The sequence below is a fragment of the Lissotriton vulgaris genome, chromosome 11 (genome assembly GCF_964263255.1).
Source record: "Lissotriton vulgaris chromosome 11, aLisVul1.2, whole genome shotgun sequence".
In the NCBI taxonomy this organism is placed as follows: domain Eukaryota; kingdom Metazoa; phylum Chordata; class Amphibia; order Caudata; family Salamandridae; genus Lissotriton; species Lissotriton vulgaris.
The window spans coordinates 1,048,788,418-1,048,805,560 of NC_141699.1; the positions used below are offsets into that span (position 1 = coordinate 1,048,788,418).

Below are 17,143 nucleotides of genomic sequence, written 5' to 3' on the forward strand. Positions count from 1 at the left end.
GGTAAAGAAAAACAACTGGATAGATTTAGCTGTTACTACATCGCAAACACTTAACATTAGAGGGGTTACCATTCTTTTTAAAAAAACAATCAATACTAGACTTTTAGAGCAGAAAACTGATCCCGCAGGCAGGTGGGCAATTGCTACAGTCGTGATAGGTGGCTCACGCCTTACAATTGTGGGATAATACGGGCCTAATAGGGATGATCCCTCTGCCTTAGTATAATTATTCTCTGAACTCCTGCACTTTTCAGAACCTGTTATAATAGCAGGAGATTTCAATATTGTACTCGATCCTTCACTAGATAAGACTAGTTCTAGTCGACAATACATCTTATCTAAATCCAGAGACTTGTTACTCAAAACCATGTCACAATATGGTATTATAGACATATGGAGGGCAAGATCTGGGCAGAAAATTGGTTTCTCTTTTCGAAATTATAAATAAATATCGCCATAGATCTAGGATAGATGTTTTTCTTGTAAGTAGAGTGATACTTAACTTAACAAAGAATGTTAGTTATCTCCCATCCCACCTCTCGGACCATTCGGCAGTACTTTTAGATCTTGAAGTACTTATTCAACCTCCAATTAGGTCATGGTCTATTGATAAGTCTTTCCTTACATCACTTGAAGATTTAGAGTATATAAGAGCAGAATCAAAAGAATTTTTTCTAAGAAATATTGGTTCTGCTAGCTCAAGTGCTGTATGGGGTACCTTCAAATGTTTCTTAAGAGGGATCATCAAAAACAAGATAACGTTCCCAAGGAGGGAGTATACCCAGGAAGTAACATCTATTGAGGCGAACTTACTGCTGGCTCAGAATGAACTAGATGCTTCTGAATCTGTAACATCAGCTAAACTAGAGGAAGTGTTGAAACTTAAAGGGCAATTTGACTTGGTACTTAACCAACGTGTACTTCAAAAGGTGGGAAGCAAGTAAACTTGCCCACTTTGAATTTGGAGAAGGGGCAAGTAAATGGCTTGCGTGGAAATCCAGAACCGATCGAACCCGTAATATAGGGGCTATAAAAACTAGTTTGGGTATCGAAACTTCGGACGTAGAAATAAGATCTGCTTTTAAAAACTTTTTTCAAAACATATCAGGAGGATAATAATATCCCATCTGATAGTATAAAGGAATGGCTGAGTAACATCTCCTTGCCATCTTTTTCCCCAGAGCAAACGGCCTTTTTAGATCAGACTATAAACGGAAGAAGAAGTAGTGATTGCTATACATAACAGCAAAAATGGCAAGGCGGCCGGGCCAGATGGCTTGCCCGCAGAGATATATAAACGTCTTGCGAAGATATTGCTCCTTTTCTAACAATATTATTTAATCAAATTTTGTTGGAAGGAGATTTACCACCTATATCTTGGAACAATGTGACAATCACACTTATCTTGAAACCAGGCAAGGCTTCCTCTGACTGTGGCTCTTATCGCCCTATTTCAATACTAAACACAGATTACAAGATTTTTACATCACTCCTGGCTAAGAGGTTGGGTCAGGTTGCTCCTTCAGTCCTGCATTCAAATCAAAAGGGCTTTGGCAGAAAGTAACATTGTGTTGCATAAAAGGGAAGGGACTTTACTACTGACCTTATTGCCAAATATGAACATCAACATGCATACTGTTAACAGGACTAAAAGCAGCTTTTATCCAAACTAATCTTTTAGTCATGCAGTGAATGCCACAGAAAGTGCACTTTCACACAGCTTGGATCTACGATTTATCAAGATAAGTAGTCACAAAGATCCTGTTCTGAAACACCCAATGCTTTAGCTCCAAGTAAAGCAACTTGCCCTAAGGATTTTACTTTGGCTGTAACTAGCATCTATATAAAATGTTCTCATAAATCTAACCTTTAAATAAAGCCATAAGGCATTCATTCCATCCTTAAATACAGCTCACCCCGAAACAGAAAACAACAAACTAACAGGCTAAATCCAACCATTGTCTGTGGCCATTTAACAATTTTCATTAACAAATACTCTAACCTTAGCAATGCTGGGGGGGCGCTAGAGGGCGCCGGGCAAGATGGCCGCACTCGTGTGAGGCTCCGCCGAGACCATTAAAAATCCTCACATTAATCCTGCTTTCCCCGGCGCCTTAACCCTGAACTCCGGCTGAGCTTGCTCCGTTCACATTGGGGGCCCCCTGGAGCGCTCTGTGCCGTGTTTGAGGCTGAGCTGTGGGCACCTGGAGCGGCCCGATCCCGGGCCGGGAAATTGAAGACTGCGGCCTCGGCTGAAGCGGAGCGGAGGTCCCGCTGTGATCCGGATCCTTGTCCCCGCTGCTGCCTGAGACATCGGCGCTTTGGAAGCGGCGCTTGTGGCTGCGGAGGCGGTGTAGCGGAGGCGGCGGCGGAATCTGTCTGGGGCGGCGTCGGAGCACCGGACGGCCTGGACTCGGCCCTGCTGGTCTCGGTGAGTGGGGCGGGGCGCTACGCGAGCCCGGGGCTGCGGAGGTGGTGCCGGGCCGCGATAGCCCGCGTCGCGCGAGCTTGGGCCGGGGGGGGGGCTGGGGAAGGGTCGGCTGGGGGGCGGAGAGGCTGGGACGGACGAGTGCTTCAGCGTGGCCACGACCTGGGCTGCAGGGGAGCGTTTTCTCCGCTACATACATTTCGCTGGGAGGCTTGCTGCACTGAACTGCTGGCCGGCGACGCGCCCGCCGTCTTGGACCTTCTTCTCTCCTGGCTGCTGACCATCGGGCTCCGGTGTTCGGCGCCTCTCCAGCGCTGCCTATCCTGACCTTCGGTGCTACCGGGGAGGGGCCCTGGTCCCGGAGTCCTTCTCAGGGCGGCCACTCCGTCCCTTTGGGACCTGCGTGTTCTGCATATAATTACACCACATAGCTGCACAGGGGCGTTGGTGTGGCTTTCCAGGGGTCAACAGGAATTCCTGATGCATCACGTTACTGCGGCTGAGTTTAGAGATGCAATTGCAGCCCTCCCAAATGGGAAGGCGGCTGGCACAGATGGCTTGCCCGCCGAATTCTATAAAACATATGCAGATTTGCTAATTCCGCAGTTGGCAATGGTCCTGGAAGAAGCTTTTGAATGCGGACGGCTTCCGGGGACTATGAGGGAGGCGCTCTTGGTGGCGCTCCCTAAGCCGGGGAAGCCTCTGAATAGGTGCGATTCATACCGTCCCCTTTCACTCATGAATACTGATGTCAAAATAATTGCCAAAGTGTTAGCCACAAGGCTACGTCTCCTCCTACCGGTTATGGTATTGCCGGATCAATCGGGGTTTATCCCTCTCCGGTCCACCACTCACAACCTGAGGACCTTATTTGCCGTCCTACATCTCCTTAAGCCAGAGCTAGCCGCGGTGGCGGTCATGCTGGATGCCGCCATGGCCTTTGACTCGGTAGCATGGAAGTATATGATGGCCGTTCTGCATCGGATGGGGGTGCCTTTCTTCTTCACGTCACTAATTTCCCTGTTGTATACTGCGCCCACTGCGAGAGTTAGGGTCAATGGTCATGTCTCTTCCTCCTTTCCGATTCAGAGGGGGACGAGGCAGGGTTGCCCCCTTTCGCCCCTGCTTTTTGCCATCATGATGGAGCCGCTGGCCTGTGTCTTGCGGCAGAGATATGCGGAAGCAGCATTGAAGTTCCCTCTCCGATCGTTGGCCGTGTCGATGTACGCTGACGACATGGTACTATATGTCAGGGATCCGGCGCTCCACCTGGAAAACATTCTCAGAGAGTTCATTAAATTTGGCCGTCACTCGGGACTGACCATAAATTGGGACAAGTCTGTGGTACTGCCCCTCACGGACGTCACTAATCCAGTCCCACTGGAGTTCCCGCTAGAATGGGCGGCGGAGTCGGTTAGATACCTGGGTGTTTGGGTGCATAGGGATTGTCAAGAAGTCATACGGGCCAACTACGGCGTTGCCATCTCCAAATTAGAGGACCAGGTGGCGAGATGGACTCGTCTCCCTCTGACCCTGGCTGACCGCGTGTCTTTGATCAAAATGGTAGTTCTACCAAAATTTCTCTATCTCTTCACAAACATTCCGGTCCCGCTGAGGTCACACTTCTTTGCGAGACTTAGATCCCTTTTGATATCACTCACCTGGGCTGGCAAGAAACCACGGGTGTCTTGGGAGGTGCTGATCAAGCCCTACGATCTGGGAGGGTTCGCCCTGCCGGATATGAGACTTTATTATCTTTGTGCACAGGCACACTTTGCGAGTTACTGGATCGCTGCTCCGCCATACACCCCGCACGTAGCTCTGGAAGCGAGCGCGGTTCTGCCGTATCCACTTAGGGCTATGATCGTAAATAAGCACTCGGTGTTTGAGAAAGGGGAGATCGATACTGTGAGGCTCACGGCGACTGCATGGGACAGCCTGGGTAAACGAGCTGGCAGATTACCGCTATATGCCCCGGCTATGCCACTGCTTTATCACTCAGATATCTCCGTGACGGGGGAACCTGGAGGGCTGCAGATCCTGCGGGAGGCTGGCTTACAGACTATGGGGGACCTCTTTCCGGGAGCATCGTTTCTCACATCTCGGGAGATGACGACCCGCTCGTCGAATGCTACTATGTCCACCTTTGTGTATGTCAGGCTTCGGGCAGCCGTGCGTGACTTATACCCAATGTATCCGGAGGAACCGATGGCCCTGGGAGCCTTGCAGTTGTTATATACGGCCAAGGACAGGACTAAATTATTATCTAAACTATATAAGGCTGCGCAGGAAGACGAGGGTGGAGGGGCGACCCTGGCTAGAGCGAGGTGGGATAGGAGTCTCCCGGAACCGCTAAGCGATGAGGATTGGAATGAGTGTTGTGCTATGACCGGGGGGTATGTGATCAATGGCAACTTCCGTCTTCTGCATTATAAATTTCTACAACAGTGGTACTATACGCCGGCTCAACTGGTACGTTACGGGCTCAGGTCAACTGCTCAATGTGTACGGTGTGGAGGTGAAGACGCTGACTTTGTACACCTGGCCTGGGGATGCTCACGCGTCTATGATTTTTGGAAGGAGGTGACTGAAAGGCTGACTGTCATGGTGTCGACTGAGGTAAAGCTGGATGTGCGCCTGTGCCTTTTGGGCATTGCTTCTGGGGTGGCTGCGACATCGCGGCGGCTGGTGGTGCTGGCGCTTCAATTGGCCAGGAGGAGGGTCGCTATGGTCTGGGGTGGGAGGAGAGCGCCAGAGGTGCAACTGTGGCTGAAGGATATGGCCTATTGCAGAGACCAATTGAACTGTTATTATGACGAATTACCCACGGCCTCTCGCCCAAGGGATGTGTGGGCTCCGTTTACACTTTATATGTTGTCCTTAGCGGACACCGACAGCGACGAGAGTGTGAATGCTGCTCTGTTGGACGGTGAGGATGGAGCTGCCTGAGATGTTCCTATGATTGACCTGTATTTGGTGTAGGGTAACTGTGCGGGGGACACAACAGGGGGAATGTCGTGGACTGCTTAGACTGGCGTGGAAATATTCACTTCCCTAGCCTCGCTCCTGCCTATGGTTGGTTACAAGAAAGGAGGGAAGGTTCCCTTCCTTGGGGATGCACTGTTGCACATTAGACATGTTGACTGCCCTGTTACACTATGGCTACTGGACTTGGACTACTCACTGAACCCAGGATCAGGAGGGGGGGGAGGGGTTGGGAGTTGTTGATGTTGCTTTTCTTTATGCAAAAATGAAAATTAGACCGAGATCACATGGGGGCGACACGGCCGCACTCTACGGGTGTGCTGTAAATATTGCATCTGGAACAACTGTTGTGCCTTCATGAGCCGAGACTTCTGGACTCCTGTAATGGTGTTGATGGCGTGTAATGGCAGGCTCGTATGATTTGTGTGGTGCACCGATTGCGGCCGGCCCCAGCAGTGGGTTGTAGGCACACCGCTGTGTATATGTACAATGTGCAATAAAGGTCTTCCAAAAAAAAAAAAAAAAAAAAAAAAAACCTTAGCAATGCTGTACCCTGAACAATTGAGGACACAGATGCTGTAAGCCATTTTCATCTTAGATGCAATAGAGCAAGTCACTCGCTCTGATAGGGACGCCCTCGCTTCCACCTTTAGATTTTAATTAATTTGGTTTTTTATAGAATTACCTTTAGATTTTAATTAATTTGTTTTTTTATAGAATTATGGTGTACTAGATAGATAAATCACAAACATTTGCAACGTACACAAAAGATTTCCAATATGGTACAGATGAGGTTACAACGCTAAGCATCCACACAATGCGTATAACTGGAAAGAACTTACATAATTAAGAATAATTGCACCAATACTCTTGTATTCTACCCAACTTCTCATCAGATTTTCTAGATCATCCTGTGGAAACAAAGGTTTTGATTAGGAATGTGGCATTCATGGAATTCAGGTTTTCTACACACAATCAAAGCAGACCCCAGGATAATTACAACACAGCAAATCAAAATGCTTGTCCCAACAGTAAATGCTGAAGTTGGTTGTAGTCCATTAATTGCTCAAAACTTCAGCTCTGGTGGTTATCCTCCGGTGTTACATGACCTAGAAATGGGTGCCCAAACAAATAATGGAGAGGCACGTCAAAACATTTACGGAAATGTAGAATAGAAAGAAATGTATGCGAGCTGTCCACCGTTTGCAGCCACAGTTGGTTCTCTAGTATTGTGAGCTGGCAGAAAAAACTGCAGTAAAAGAAAACAGCAAAGACAGCAGTGCAGGGATCCGAACAGGTCACCTGTGGGTTGTACAGCGATTTATTCAGGAAGTGCGCTATAAGAGCAATCCAGAGATTCTAAATTACAAAATCGGAAAGCCCATAGGTATGAACAGTAAAATACTGCACCGCTTAGAAGAGATTGTCCAGACCAACATTTCATTGTAGGTTTGAGTCGGACCTGAAAAAACCCAACTCAAGAATGATATAAATACAAGGATACAAATCAGAAAGCACTATACACCTTTGAATTCAATTTAAAAAAGCAACCACCTAGGCCACATTTGTAAAAGCGCTGTATTGATTTAGATGGCCCACCTTTAACGTTCATATTGCTCTAATGGTAATCTAGGTTTGTACATTTTTTAAATTGTTACTGCTCTTTCCACTATAATTCAAATGTGTGAATTGAATTTAAATCTCACAAAAATAAATCATGTTCAATCCAGAGTGAGTTTTAGAATACAAGCCATCTCATGAAGGTGTTAAAACAGATATGGTGAAATATGCAGTCACCTTAATTTTAGTGTGAACATCAAGAATGTCTGGAATACTACCAAAAATGGTTTTAATCTCTTCTTGTGCCAGAATCGGACCACCACACTGCTCCTCTTTTTCCAATGGCATCTGAAAAATCTAAAATAGAAATGTGTCAATTATGAATTTTCTGAAGGTTTTTCAAGTTTGATAAATAATTACATGTATAACCTGATGCTCAAAGGCTAATTTCAAAATGTGTCTAATTTAACAGATCTTTATGGAAAATATTTATTACTTCAATGAATTCTATATGCCATGTGTAGGTTTCATGTGTCATTACTTTGGCCTTACAAAAGTCAGGTAAGCCAAGAAAATTTAAAGATGCTTTTCAGAACTCAAAGATAGTGAAAACACGAAAAAAAGACAAAAAGGATGCTTGTGTCTTGAGAGACTGCTTTTGAACGAGTTACAGACAGATCTATTTAGCCATGGAAATAGGAGTACTGTAAATAGACTAAGAACAGCTATTAATTGTGCTGCCGAAAGTAATGCCCTCCCCTATAATTTTTAAAATAATTTGTGTTGAGCCTCTGGCCATGTGATGCGTCGTGATTACCGAAAACTTTCCTACAGAGATAGTCATTAGAAATCATTGTTAACCTGTTTGCAAATAATCTCCAAGACTCCTTGAAAAAAAACTACATGCACTGATTCTTAGGGGCATGGGTCAATTGCGGTTTTATTTCTTTGGATACATTTTAGTGGGCATTTCTAGAAGTCCAGAAAACACCAAAGACGTGATACCCAGTTTAAACTATCTGAAGTGATACTGAACAACCAATAAATGGTTTTAAATCCCACCCCAACTGGTGTGAAAACAATGTTGCAAAGGAAGATTGAGGCATGTCTCGCTCCAGTTCAACATCCAAGATGGCAATAAGCTACCTTGTAATACACTTGGCGGCCTGATGTCCATTTTGGAAACCTGGGTATCTGCAGACTGTTTGCATATTGCTGTTCAAAGTGGATAGGTATGCTATTTGAGGTAGCCTCTACAGGTATGAATATCTAATTCGGGACCTACAATGGACAATATAATCTGCCTAGTATGCAGAGTACATCTAACATTTAATAAAGGGCTGCAAATGTGTTCCTCATTCAATCCAAAGAAAATAGAGGCACCTGCATTCTTTGGACAGAGGAGGAGGTGGCCCAATTCCTTCAGGATCACTGGATATAGCAGATATGGACCCCTCTGGTTGACCAAGTAACCTCATCCTGTGTGCAGTGATTGTACTTTACAACTCTTGAGGATGGATAATTACTTGTAAATCTACTTATTCACCATAAGTAGTCAGAAATCATAATAGGGGAGTATCCTTGTGTGCGACAGCTTTCCTCAAACACTTTTCGAAGTCCAATTTAAAACGTAAAGCAAAGCTAAAAGAAAGCCTCTAGGCAATACTGGGTTAAAAACCAATAAAAAAAAAAAAAAGAAATTCCACTAATTCAGAAAACATCATAAAATGTTCCTTTCCAGGTAGGTTTTCAATACACTTCCATGTTCTTAAGCCCAGACCGGTCAAAAAAAGTCTAGAGTTTTTACTGTGCCACCTGTATACAAGTATTAATTTAAGGTAGGGGGCGCTAGAGGGCGCCAAGGAAGATGGCCGCACTGCTGTGAGGCTCTTGCAGCTCGAGGGAAATATCAGTCATTTATCCTGGCAATCCGGAACTAATGAGCAACTAAAAAGGTAAAATCTGTGCAGTGGAACTATACGGGAGTGTATGCAGGCGAGAAAATTGCTGATACCTGGCCGTAAAGCAAAGATCGCGACTGGACTGCAGCGTTGGTTGGAACCAACATGGTGGCGCTGAGGGATCGGCCGGTGGAATAGGAAGAACAGCCGCCGCGATCGCTGTGTCTGACCCAACTGTAGCTGGGAGTGCTGCGGGTCTCGATCGCTCGGGGGGCCCGCTGTTGAAGGTGGAGCGGAGGAGGGCTGACCCGACTGGTGACGGCACTCCGGTAGTGTGGAGGAGGAGGTGCGATTCTGCTGCCCGATTGGCGGGTATGAGACCTCTGCAGGACCGTGGGGGAGGCCTGGAGCGGAGGCCGAGCGCCGTGGGGCGTTAATTTGCCACCCCTCCTAGGCTGACTGCGCTCTGAACTAAGGGGGGGGGGGGGGGGGGCGGCGTGGACCTGCTACCGCCGAACGGAGTGTGCAAGGGGGAGGGCCTGCTGGCTCTGGGGCCTTCCGGACCCGGCGGCACGTTGGGACCCTGCGGGCCGGACTGAGATCACCTGGGAGGAGCTGGGACACAGTTGGTAAGGGATGCAGCGAGGCTGTGGAGCGCCGCGGGAATCTGTGCTGGTCCCATCCGTGGGAGAGGGGGAGTAGCCAGGAGGGTCGTCTTGCGACGGGCAGGGCCTTTTCTGTGTCTGCTGGGCCTGCTATTGTGCTGAGGAAACGTTGAGGACTGAACTCACCTGCGGGGCACCCGGCAGGCACTTCCCGCTTTGTCACCAAGGGGAGGCTGGAGCTGCGGGTGTCCTAGAGAGAGCAATCAGCCGACTGGCCGGAGGCCTGCTCAGGGAGACAACACACGCCTGCATTGCGGCCCTGTGATCATCGCCGATTGCACGTCCTGCGGAGGGGGACCCACCCCAGCCTTTTAGGTTGCGCAGGACTACAGCTGGAGCGCATGTAGGCTGCTGTGTTTGGTGACCGATGTAGGACCGGAGCAGGAGTGAAGGGATCCCATCCTGGATTGATAAAGGCACATTTGAGACATCATTTTGGACCCTTCTTCGCCCCCGTGGGGTAACCACAAAGTGAGGAGGTTTTGACCTCTCCTCCTGGATGCATCCTGAGCCTGCTGAAAAAGCGCTGATTATCAAAGGTGCGAGATGCGGTGTGGTGTTGTTCCTCCTCAATACCTGGCCTGGAAACAACGTGAAGGTTGGAGGACAGCTAATGTGGGCCGGTCAGCACTGCTGGGCACCATGGGTAAGCTAGACTGCCGCCAACCGAAGCTCAACCCTGAGGCGAGAAAAGGAACGCAATCACACGCGGACCCTGAAGAACAGGCGGAGACTCAGGCGCCCTCGACTGCTGACCTGAAGGATCTGCTGCTGACCATGCAGTCTAGCCTGACCTCTATAGAATCTAAGATGGACTCCATGTCTGCACGTTTAGATGGAGTATCGCATACAGTAGACAAACAAGAGGAGCGACTGGCGGAGACAGAGCGGCGGATCTGACATAGAAGGCACACATACCACAACTATATCCCAATTTCACCATGGCTGTCCAGGAACAGAGACGGAAAGTTCTACCGGTGAAAAAGAAACTATAGCAACTTAATATCACATATGCGATGCTCTTCCCAGCAAAACTTAAAGTGACTTATCAAAGTAAGCAGCATTTCTTCAACATTCTGCAGCTCGCACAGGACTTCCTAAGGACCTTTGAGGACGGCGGCAGGGCGGGCTTCGCCGGCTCATCGCCCTGAAGCTGGCGGCGGCACTTCAGATGTAGAATGATCTCCAACTTCTTGACTTTCGCTCACTGATGAGAACACATGCCATGTGGTCCTGACCCGGACGGTGAAGGTGAGAGGGGCAACTGAATATCGAGGAAGGGGAACTGGGGAGGGGTTGACAATCTCCCCCCCCCCTCACAGAGGTGATGCCAGTCTGCGTAATCAGACATGTTGGCTGATGCCATGGAGACATTGGCAGTTCTGAACGCTTTGGAAAGGACTTGACTATCTCCCTGTCCCCCTACCCACCTGCAATGCGATGGACAGTTATATTTTGCCCCCACTGCCACTGAAAGGGCAGATATATAAGGCAGTGTCACTAATACGTACTTCAGTTTCTAGATGACCATTTACACGATCACCTCTGCACCCTCGCTGTAGCGAGGAAGACCCCTGGACGCCCTCTGGACTCCACCTCACAGGTTACCCCTTACTGATATGAGCGTGGGTTTATTACCGCTAGTTGTGGATTAAGATGTTTTCCCTGTTGGGAGCCTGGTCTGGGAGGAAGGGGGGGGAGGGACGTGGGCCACAGCAGGTTTGGGCTGCTGATGTGGGAGGGGGGGTGGGAAAAGGTTGTATGTGAATCCAAGTAATGAACCATGTCATGACGTGCCACAGGCCAGTGACTGGTTTTGCAATGGATGAGCGCTCGGGTCCCCCTGCCTACCACTTCCTTACCTGGAAGGTACGAGGGATGGGAGAGTTTTAGGTCTCGCGTAGCGTGCACATGCGCAGTCGAGCTCGCAAAATTTTATGTTTTAGAGTGTACTTCACTAGCGAGGGTTAAGCCCCGCCTCTTCTCCATTGGCTGGCCTCCTAAACTGTGGCCAGCCATTCGAGAAGAGGTCCTAGTGACGTTCTTCTTTCTCTTTTAGCCCCGTCGTTTCCAGACTGGGTTCCTTGACTTACTGCTTAAGTAAAACGTTTCTTATCTTCTAAGATAAGGAACCTTTTAAGTCAGCAGGAAGTCCGGGAGCCCAGTCTGAAAAGGACAGGGCTAATAGAGAAACTTCTTACATGATTCAGACAAGAACAAAACGCAACTCCCACCGCCCGCCTCTCCCACAAAGAGGAAGGCAGCCTGCGAGAGCCAGCCTACCTCTCCTGTGCCAGCTTCCCCCACAGCTCACAAAAGTCAGCTCTGGGATCCCGCGCAGGGAGACCGCACCGGCGCTGCAAAGAGGACTGCCCTGCACACCGAGGTGAGGGACAGCAAGCGGGAGCTCGATAAATCCACCAAGAGGCTCGCGGTAGCCGCCTCCGAGGCTGCCAGGCAGAAGAGCAGCGCCGTCATCACCCCCAGGAACACTGTGACCAACAAACTCCACATGTAAGTCTGTACAGCCCGCTGTTGGGCATGCCGCCGTTTCTGTACAAGCCAAGGATGCCAGAGCTGGGCTCGTCGTGCCCTGGCAGCGCCCGGGGCTCTGAGCAACGGTGAGAGAGCCAAACATGCATGCAGGCTCATGCATGTTCCATTGCTTGCCACATGTATGTCATCTTTGGTGTGAGGGTGGGGGTTCAAGGACTGGCGATAAGGATATTGTTGGTAATAAGAGTCACAGGTCACAAAGGGCGTTTTACGGGCATGTCTCCAGCGAGTCACACTGAAAAACAAATATTAACAAAATATTACGCACACGCCTAAAACCCACATAGTCCGTGTGACCTCACGTTTAGGGTTGTATTTAATGCGGTTGATTAGACATCTTTTAACGAGAGGTGAAATAACTGCATTTTAGAGTTTGTCATCCTCATACGTAAAGATGGTATGTGATATTTCCACTCTGTCACGTTCAACATTTTTGGTTGTGGTGTTTCGGTCAGGTATGAGAACAGGGCATCTTATTTAGAGTTTGGCTGTATTTTATAAACATTGTGCAAAACAGTGCTAGACACCCTCAAAGAGTGTCTCGCTCTAACATGTGTAGTATTCGCAATTAATGAGCACCCGGACAGGACCGGACCGGACCGGACCAGACAGACAGACAGACAGACAGACAGACAGACAGACAGACAGACACAGACACAGACACACACACACACACACAGATAGGCTCAACATAGACAAGCACATACAGGCATACACAGACAAACACAGGCGCACACACAGACACACGGTAAATGAATGAGAATGCAAAGCTACAAGCAGGACGACCAGTGCCCCACACTTGAGAAGCCTCCTTTGTCATCAATGAAGCCCTGGCCCCTACATTAACAGGTACCCCCCCCCCCCTCCCCCCTCCGAGTCTGTTAATAGTCCAGGGCTCTGGACTGATCTGTGAGCCGAAATGAGAAATTTCAGACTAAACCCCAACGCAGCCATAAATGTGGGGTTTTGCCGTGCGCTTGTTTCTTGCGTGGAATGTTACCCACAATTTGCACCCTTGCCTGCGGTAATGCGGGCTGCCTTCCCCTCTACGAAGGGGTGAGACGAGGCTTGCCTACCCCTCTCCGGAGACGTGCTTTGGAGGGTCTGCTTTGCATATATGTCATAACATTGACAACATGAAAAGTAACCTCGGAATGTCTAAGCCTCGAGTTGTCGTCCACCTCACGAGACACCGTTCAGCCCAGGTTTTGGATGTTATGAGTGAGTGGAGACGCTAGCACTGTGAGTAAATCACAAACCACCCTTTCTGGGCACAGAAACAGGCACGCTAAATGTGTTCACTACTGGTATACACTCTGCCAGCGCTGACAATCTAACACACAGGGAATATAAAATATACCAAAGATCACACTAGGACAGACCAGGAGGACCTGGGAGACACAATGTAACACCATTTATATATGTGTGGATGCTATTTCAGAAGTAATATTTGAACTACATTGGCTCTTGGAATTATGCTCGGAGGGCTGTGCGCGTGTGTGGGGGTCTGCGCGCGTGCGGGGCTGTGTGCGCGCGGGGCTGTGTGCGCGTGCAAATGCATTTGCGAGATTAAGCTATTGGCATTGTAAATGACAAGGCCATTTATTTATCAGTTTTCTGGGTGCTCTGGGGTGCTTGTTCCGGGTGCTCTGGGGAAAGATACTGGAGATTGGGCCTATGCATCTTTTCCGCGGGGGGGGGGATCTCAATGTGACAGTCACTCCTGGTCTGGACCGCTCACACCCGCAACCACACCACTACTCCCGTTCACAAGCCACTCTCAAAGCACTACCTGAGGATTATGAACTGGTTGATGTTTGGCGGCACATGCACCCGACAAGGCGGGAGGGCACCTGTTACACCACAGCCCGGGCCTCTTAGTCGAGAATAGACGCATGAATTATTACTAGGGGCCTTGCCCCGTGGGTGACACATTCCTCCCATCTCCCTCGCACCTACTCAAACCATTCCCCAGTATTGGTCACTGTGACCCTCCCACAGACTGACTCCTTTTCAGTTTTGGCGCTTCAATCCACTCTCCTTATTAGATCCAGTATTCAAGCAGGAACTAGAGCAGGAGATCACCGATTTTGTTCCCAGGAAAGAGGGTTCAGTGGAGCACTACTCCACGCTATGGGACGCTTTCAAGGTTACTGTGCAAGGCATATGTATTGCAAAAAGTGGCGGAGTTTTGAGGGACATCCGGTCCACCTTACGTCGCCTGGAAACGGAGCTTGGAAACGGAGCTTGGGCATATCGAGGCAGAATTGCAGCAAAATCCCATTCCTGAACTGCAGGTTAAGCTACGCAGCGACCTTAGTGATTATCAAGAGACAGCGGAGAGAGAATGTAAAGAGAGGGAAATATCATAGGGCACGTCAATACGGAGAAGGGGGACAGACCCGGGAAGATGCTGGCAGCCTTGGATCGGCCTTCACGCTTCTCGAATACGGTGCTAGACATTGAGGGGGGGAGGATGAGCAAATGCATAGCGACGCAAGAGATTGTGGAGACCTTTAGGAAGTTTTACAGAAGGCTGTACAAAACTCTGCTCAGCCAGTAGACTTTGCCCCCTTCTTTGAGGATACGGCGATAGCCTGGCTGGGAGATAAGCCGAGGGAATTTCTCTTGCGGCATCATGAGGATGACGAAATCATAACAGCCATAATGCAGTTACAGTCCAGGAAGGCCCCGGGTCCAGACGGCCTCCTGGCTGTATTTTACAAAACCAAACAATCATCTCCTCTTCCCAGTGCTGAGGCACGTGTGTTTGAAGAGGCTCGAAAGAGTGGTATACTCCCCCCCCCCCCATCCCCCCCACCCCTTCCCCATGCGGGAAGTACGCATTATTTCCATACCTAAACCTGGTAAATTGCCTACCCCATGAGACTCGTATGACCTCGCTCTTTAATAAATGTCTATGCAAAAATCCTGCCCAAACTAATTGCTAATCGCATTAGTCCCCTTATGACAGCACTGGTGCTTCCGGATCAGTCCGGTTTTGTGCCCACTCGAGGCACATCACACAACTTGCGGACGTTATTTGCACTTCTCCATGACATCGACCCGGACGCCATTGCTGCAGCAGTATTTCTCGACGCCACTAAGGCGTTCGACTGCCTGGAGTGGGACTATCTTGCCTTCGTCCTTCAACGCATGGGGTTTCCGACCCCCTTTCTGGAGTGATCAACTTGCTCTACTCAGGGGTGCGAGCCAGAGTGGTGGTGAATGACATTCAGTCGGCACCCTTCTCGATCACACGGGGCACCCGGCAGGGATACCCCCTGTCACCGCTGCTCTTTGCCATAGCTATTGAGCCTCTAGCAGCGAAGGTTCAACAACACAATTGTGAATATGCACTAATATACCCTGAGAGGCAAATGTTGATCTCCATATATGCGGATGACTCACTCTTCCTGTGGGACCCGTGCAGTTAGTCTTAACCCCATTCTACGGTTGCTCATCCTATTCGGCCAGCTATCTGGAATAAATGTGAACTGTGGGAAATTTCAAATTTTCCCCCTCACACAGAGGTGTTCATGCTTGACTTTCTGCTGAAATGGTGCGAGACACCATTACTTATCTGGGTTTTCGGATTTCTTGATGTCCGGAGGAGTTGATGCGCTCCAATTACAGCCACACACTTGATAATTTCACAGACAAGATAGCTGGGTAGATTTCAATGCCTCTTTCATGGCGGCTAGGGTGCCATTGATCAAGATGATAATCCTACCCAAACTCCTTAACACCAACATCCCCTATGCTCCTAGTCATTTTTTTTAACTGCATCAAAACACAACTAATTAGACTAGCATGGGGGCAAAAACAGCCCAGACTAGCGTGGGAGATTCTGACTTGGCCCTTTGAGGACGGAGGATTCGAACTTTGTACTTTGTCTGCGCTCAGGCACACTGTGGCGTATTGGATCCATCCTCTTCCATATATGCCTCACCTGGCCATCGAAGATGGATATATGGCATCCACACCATGTACAGCATATCTTAGCACAACCACAGTACTTAGGCATTTGGCGGCCACCACTGTCCAATTCACGACTAGCGCCTGGCACGACCTAGCGCGTACACTTAAATGCCCTCTTCTTTACTCGCCGTTCGTGCCCTTGCAGGGGAGACAGGATATACCAATCACTACAGAGGGAGGGTGCAGACGCATGCTGCGAAAAATGTCATGTCTTACTTAGGGCCAATTATACAAAAACAGGAAGTTTAAAAATAGTGAGGAGTTTTTTGGTCCCAATACCCCCCACTCCACAGCGTTTTTATAATTTGAGGCTTAGGCAAGACATGCGCTCTGACTCAGGACTTACCGTCGGAGCCCCCTATCATGGTTCCTCTACATAATCTTTTGCAACAAACTCCCCCTGAGCATGTGGTATAGCGATTATCAACTCAAAAGGAATGGGAGAGGAGCCCTGCTCCGGCTAAGGGGAAGTGGGAGGAAGAGTTTAGTACTCCCATCACGGAGGAGCAATGGGTCTATTGCTATCATCAAACAGGGGTCATCTCTGCCAACAGCGGACTACGCCTGATACATTATAAATACATCCATCGATTATACTACACCCCTGCCCAGTTACACTGGCTACGTTTGCGAGACACTGACCGCTGCGACAGATGCGGGGCTGAGGACGCTGACTTTGGACACTTAGCCTGGGGCTGCTCGCTTGTCCAGGAATACTGGAGGGAAGTGCTGCATGACATGAATGAAATACACATGCCTGATGATCCCCTTACCGTCCTTTTAGGCTACACGGAACAAATAAGGTTCGCCTCCCTGGGTCACTTGTTGGCGAAACAGCGTACAGCCTGTCGCTGGGGGCGCGGCAGAGCCCCTAAATTTAAAGATTTGCTTAACGACATCATACACTGCCAGGAACAGCTGCACACTTATGCCACCTTCCTCACGCCGTAAGGATTTTTTGGGGGCCTATTTGGGCGTTCCTCCTGGCACATACTGACACTGGGGAGACAGAGCCGAGCCCGGAACGGGTGGGGATTGAGGGGGGGGGACGGAGGGGGTCCTGCAGA

The 17,143-nt window shown here is 49.1% G+C and overlaps 1 protein-coding gene across 5 annotated transcripts in view; it reads right to left on the reverse strand.

Annotated features, from left to right (window-relative positions):
- The window catches only part of ECT2 (epithelial cell transforming 2), a 247,927-nt gene that overhangs the window by 101,038 nt on the left and 129,746 nt on the right, over positions 1-17,143 (reverse strand). For all 5 annotated transcript variants that reach the window (XM_086944387.1, XM_086944385.1, XM_086944386.1 and 2 more), the window contains 2 exons: positions 7,211-7,330; positions 6,256-6,324 (listed from right to left, as the gene is read on the reverse strand). In XM_086944387.1, coding sequence (XP_086800513.1) covers positions 6,256-6,324; positions 7,211-7,330 — 189 coding nt within the window. The remainder of the gene's footprint in view (positions 1-6,255; positions 6,325-7,210; positions 7,331-17,143) is intronic.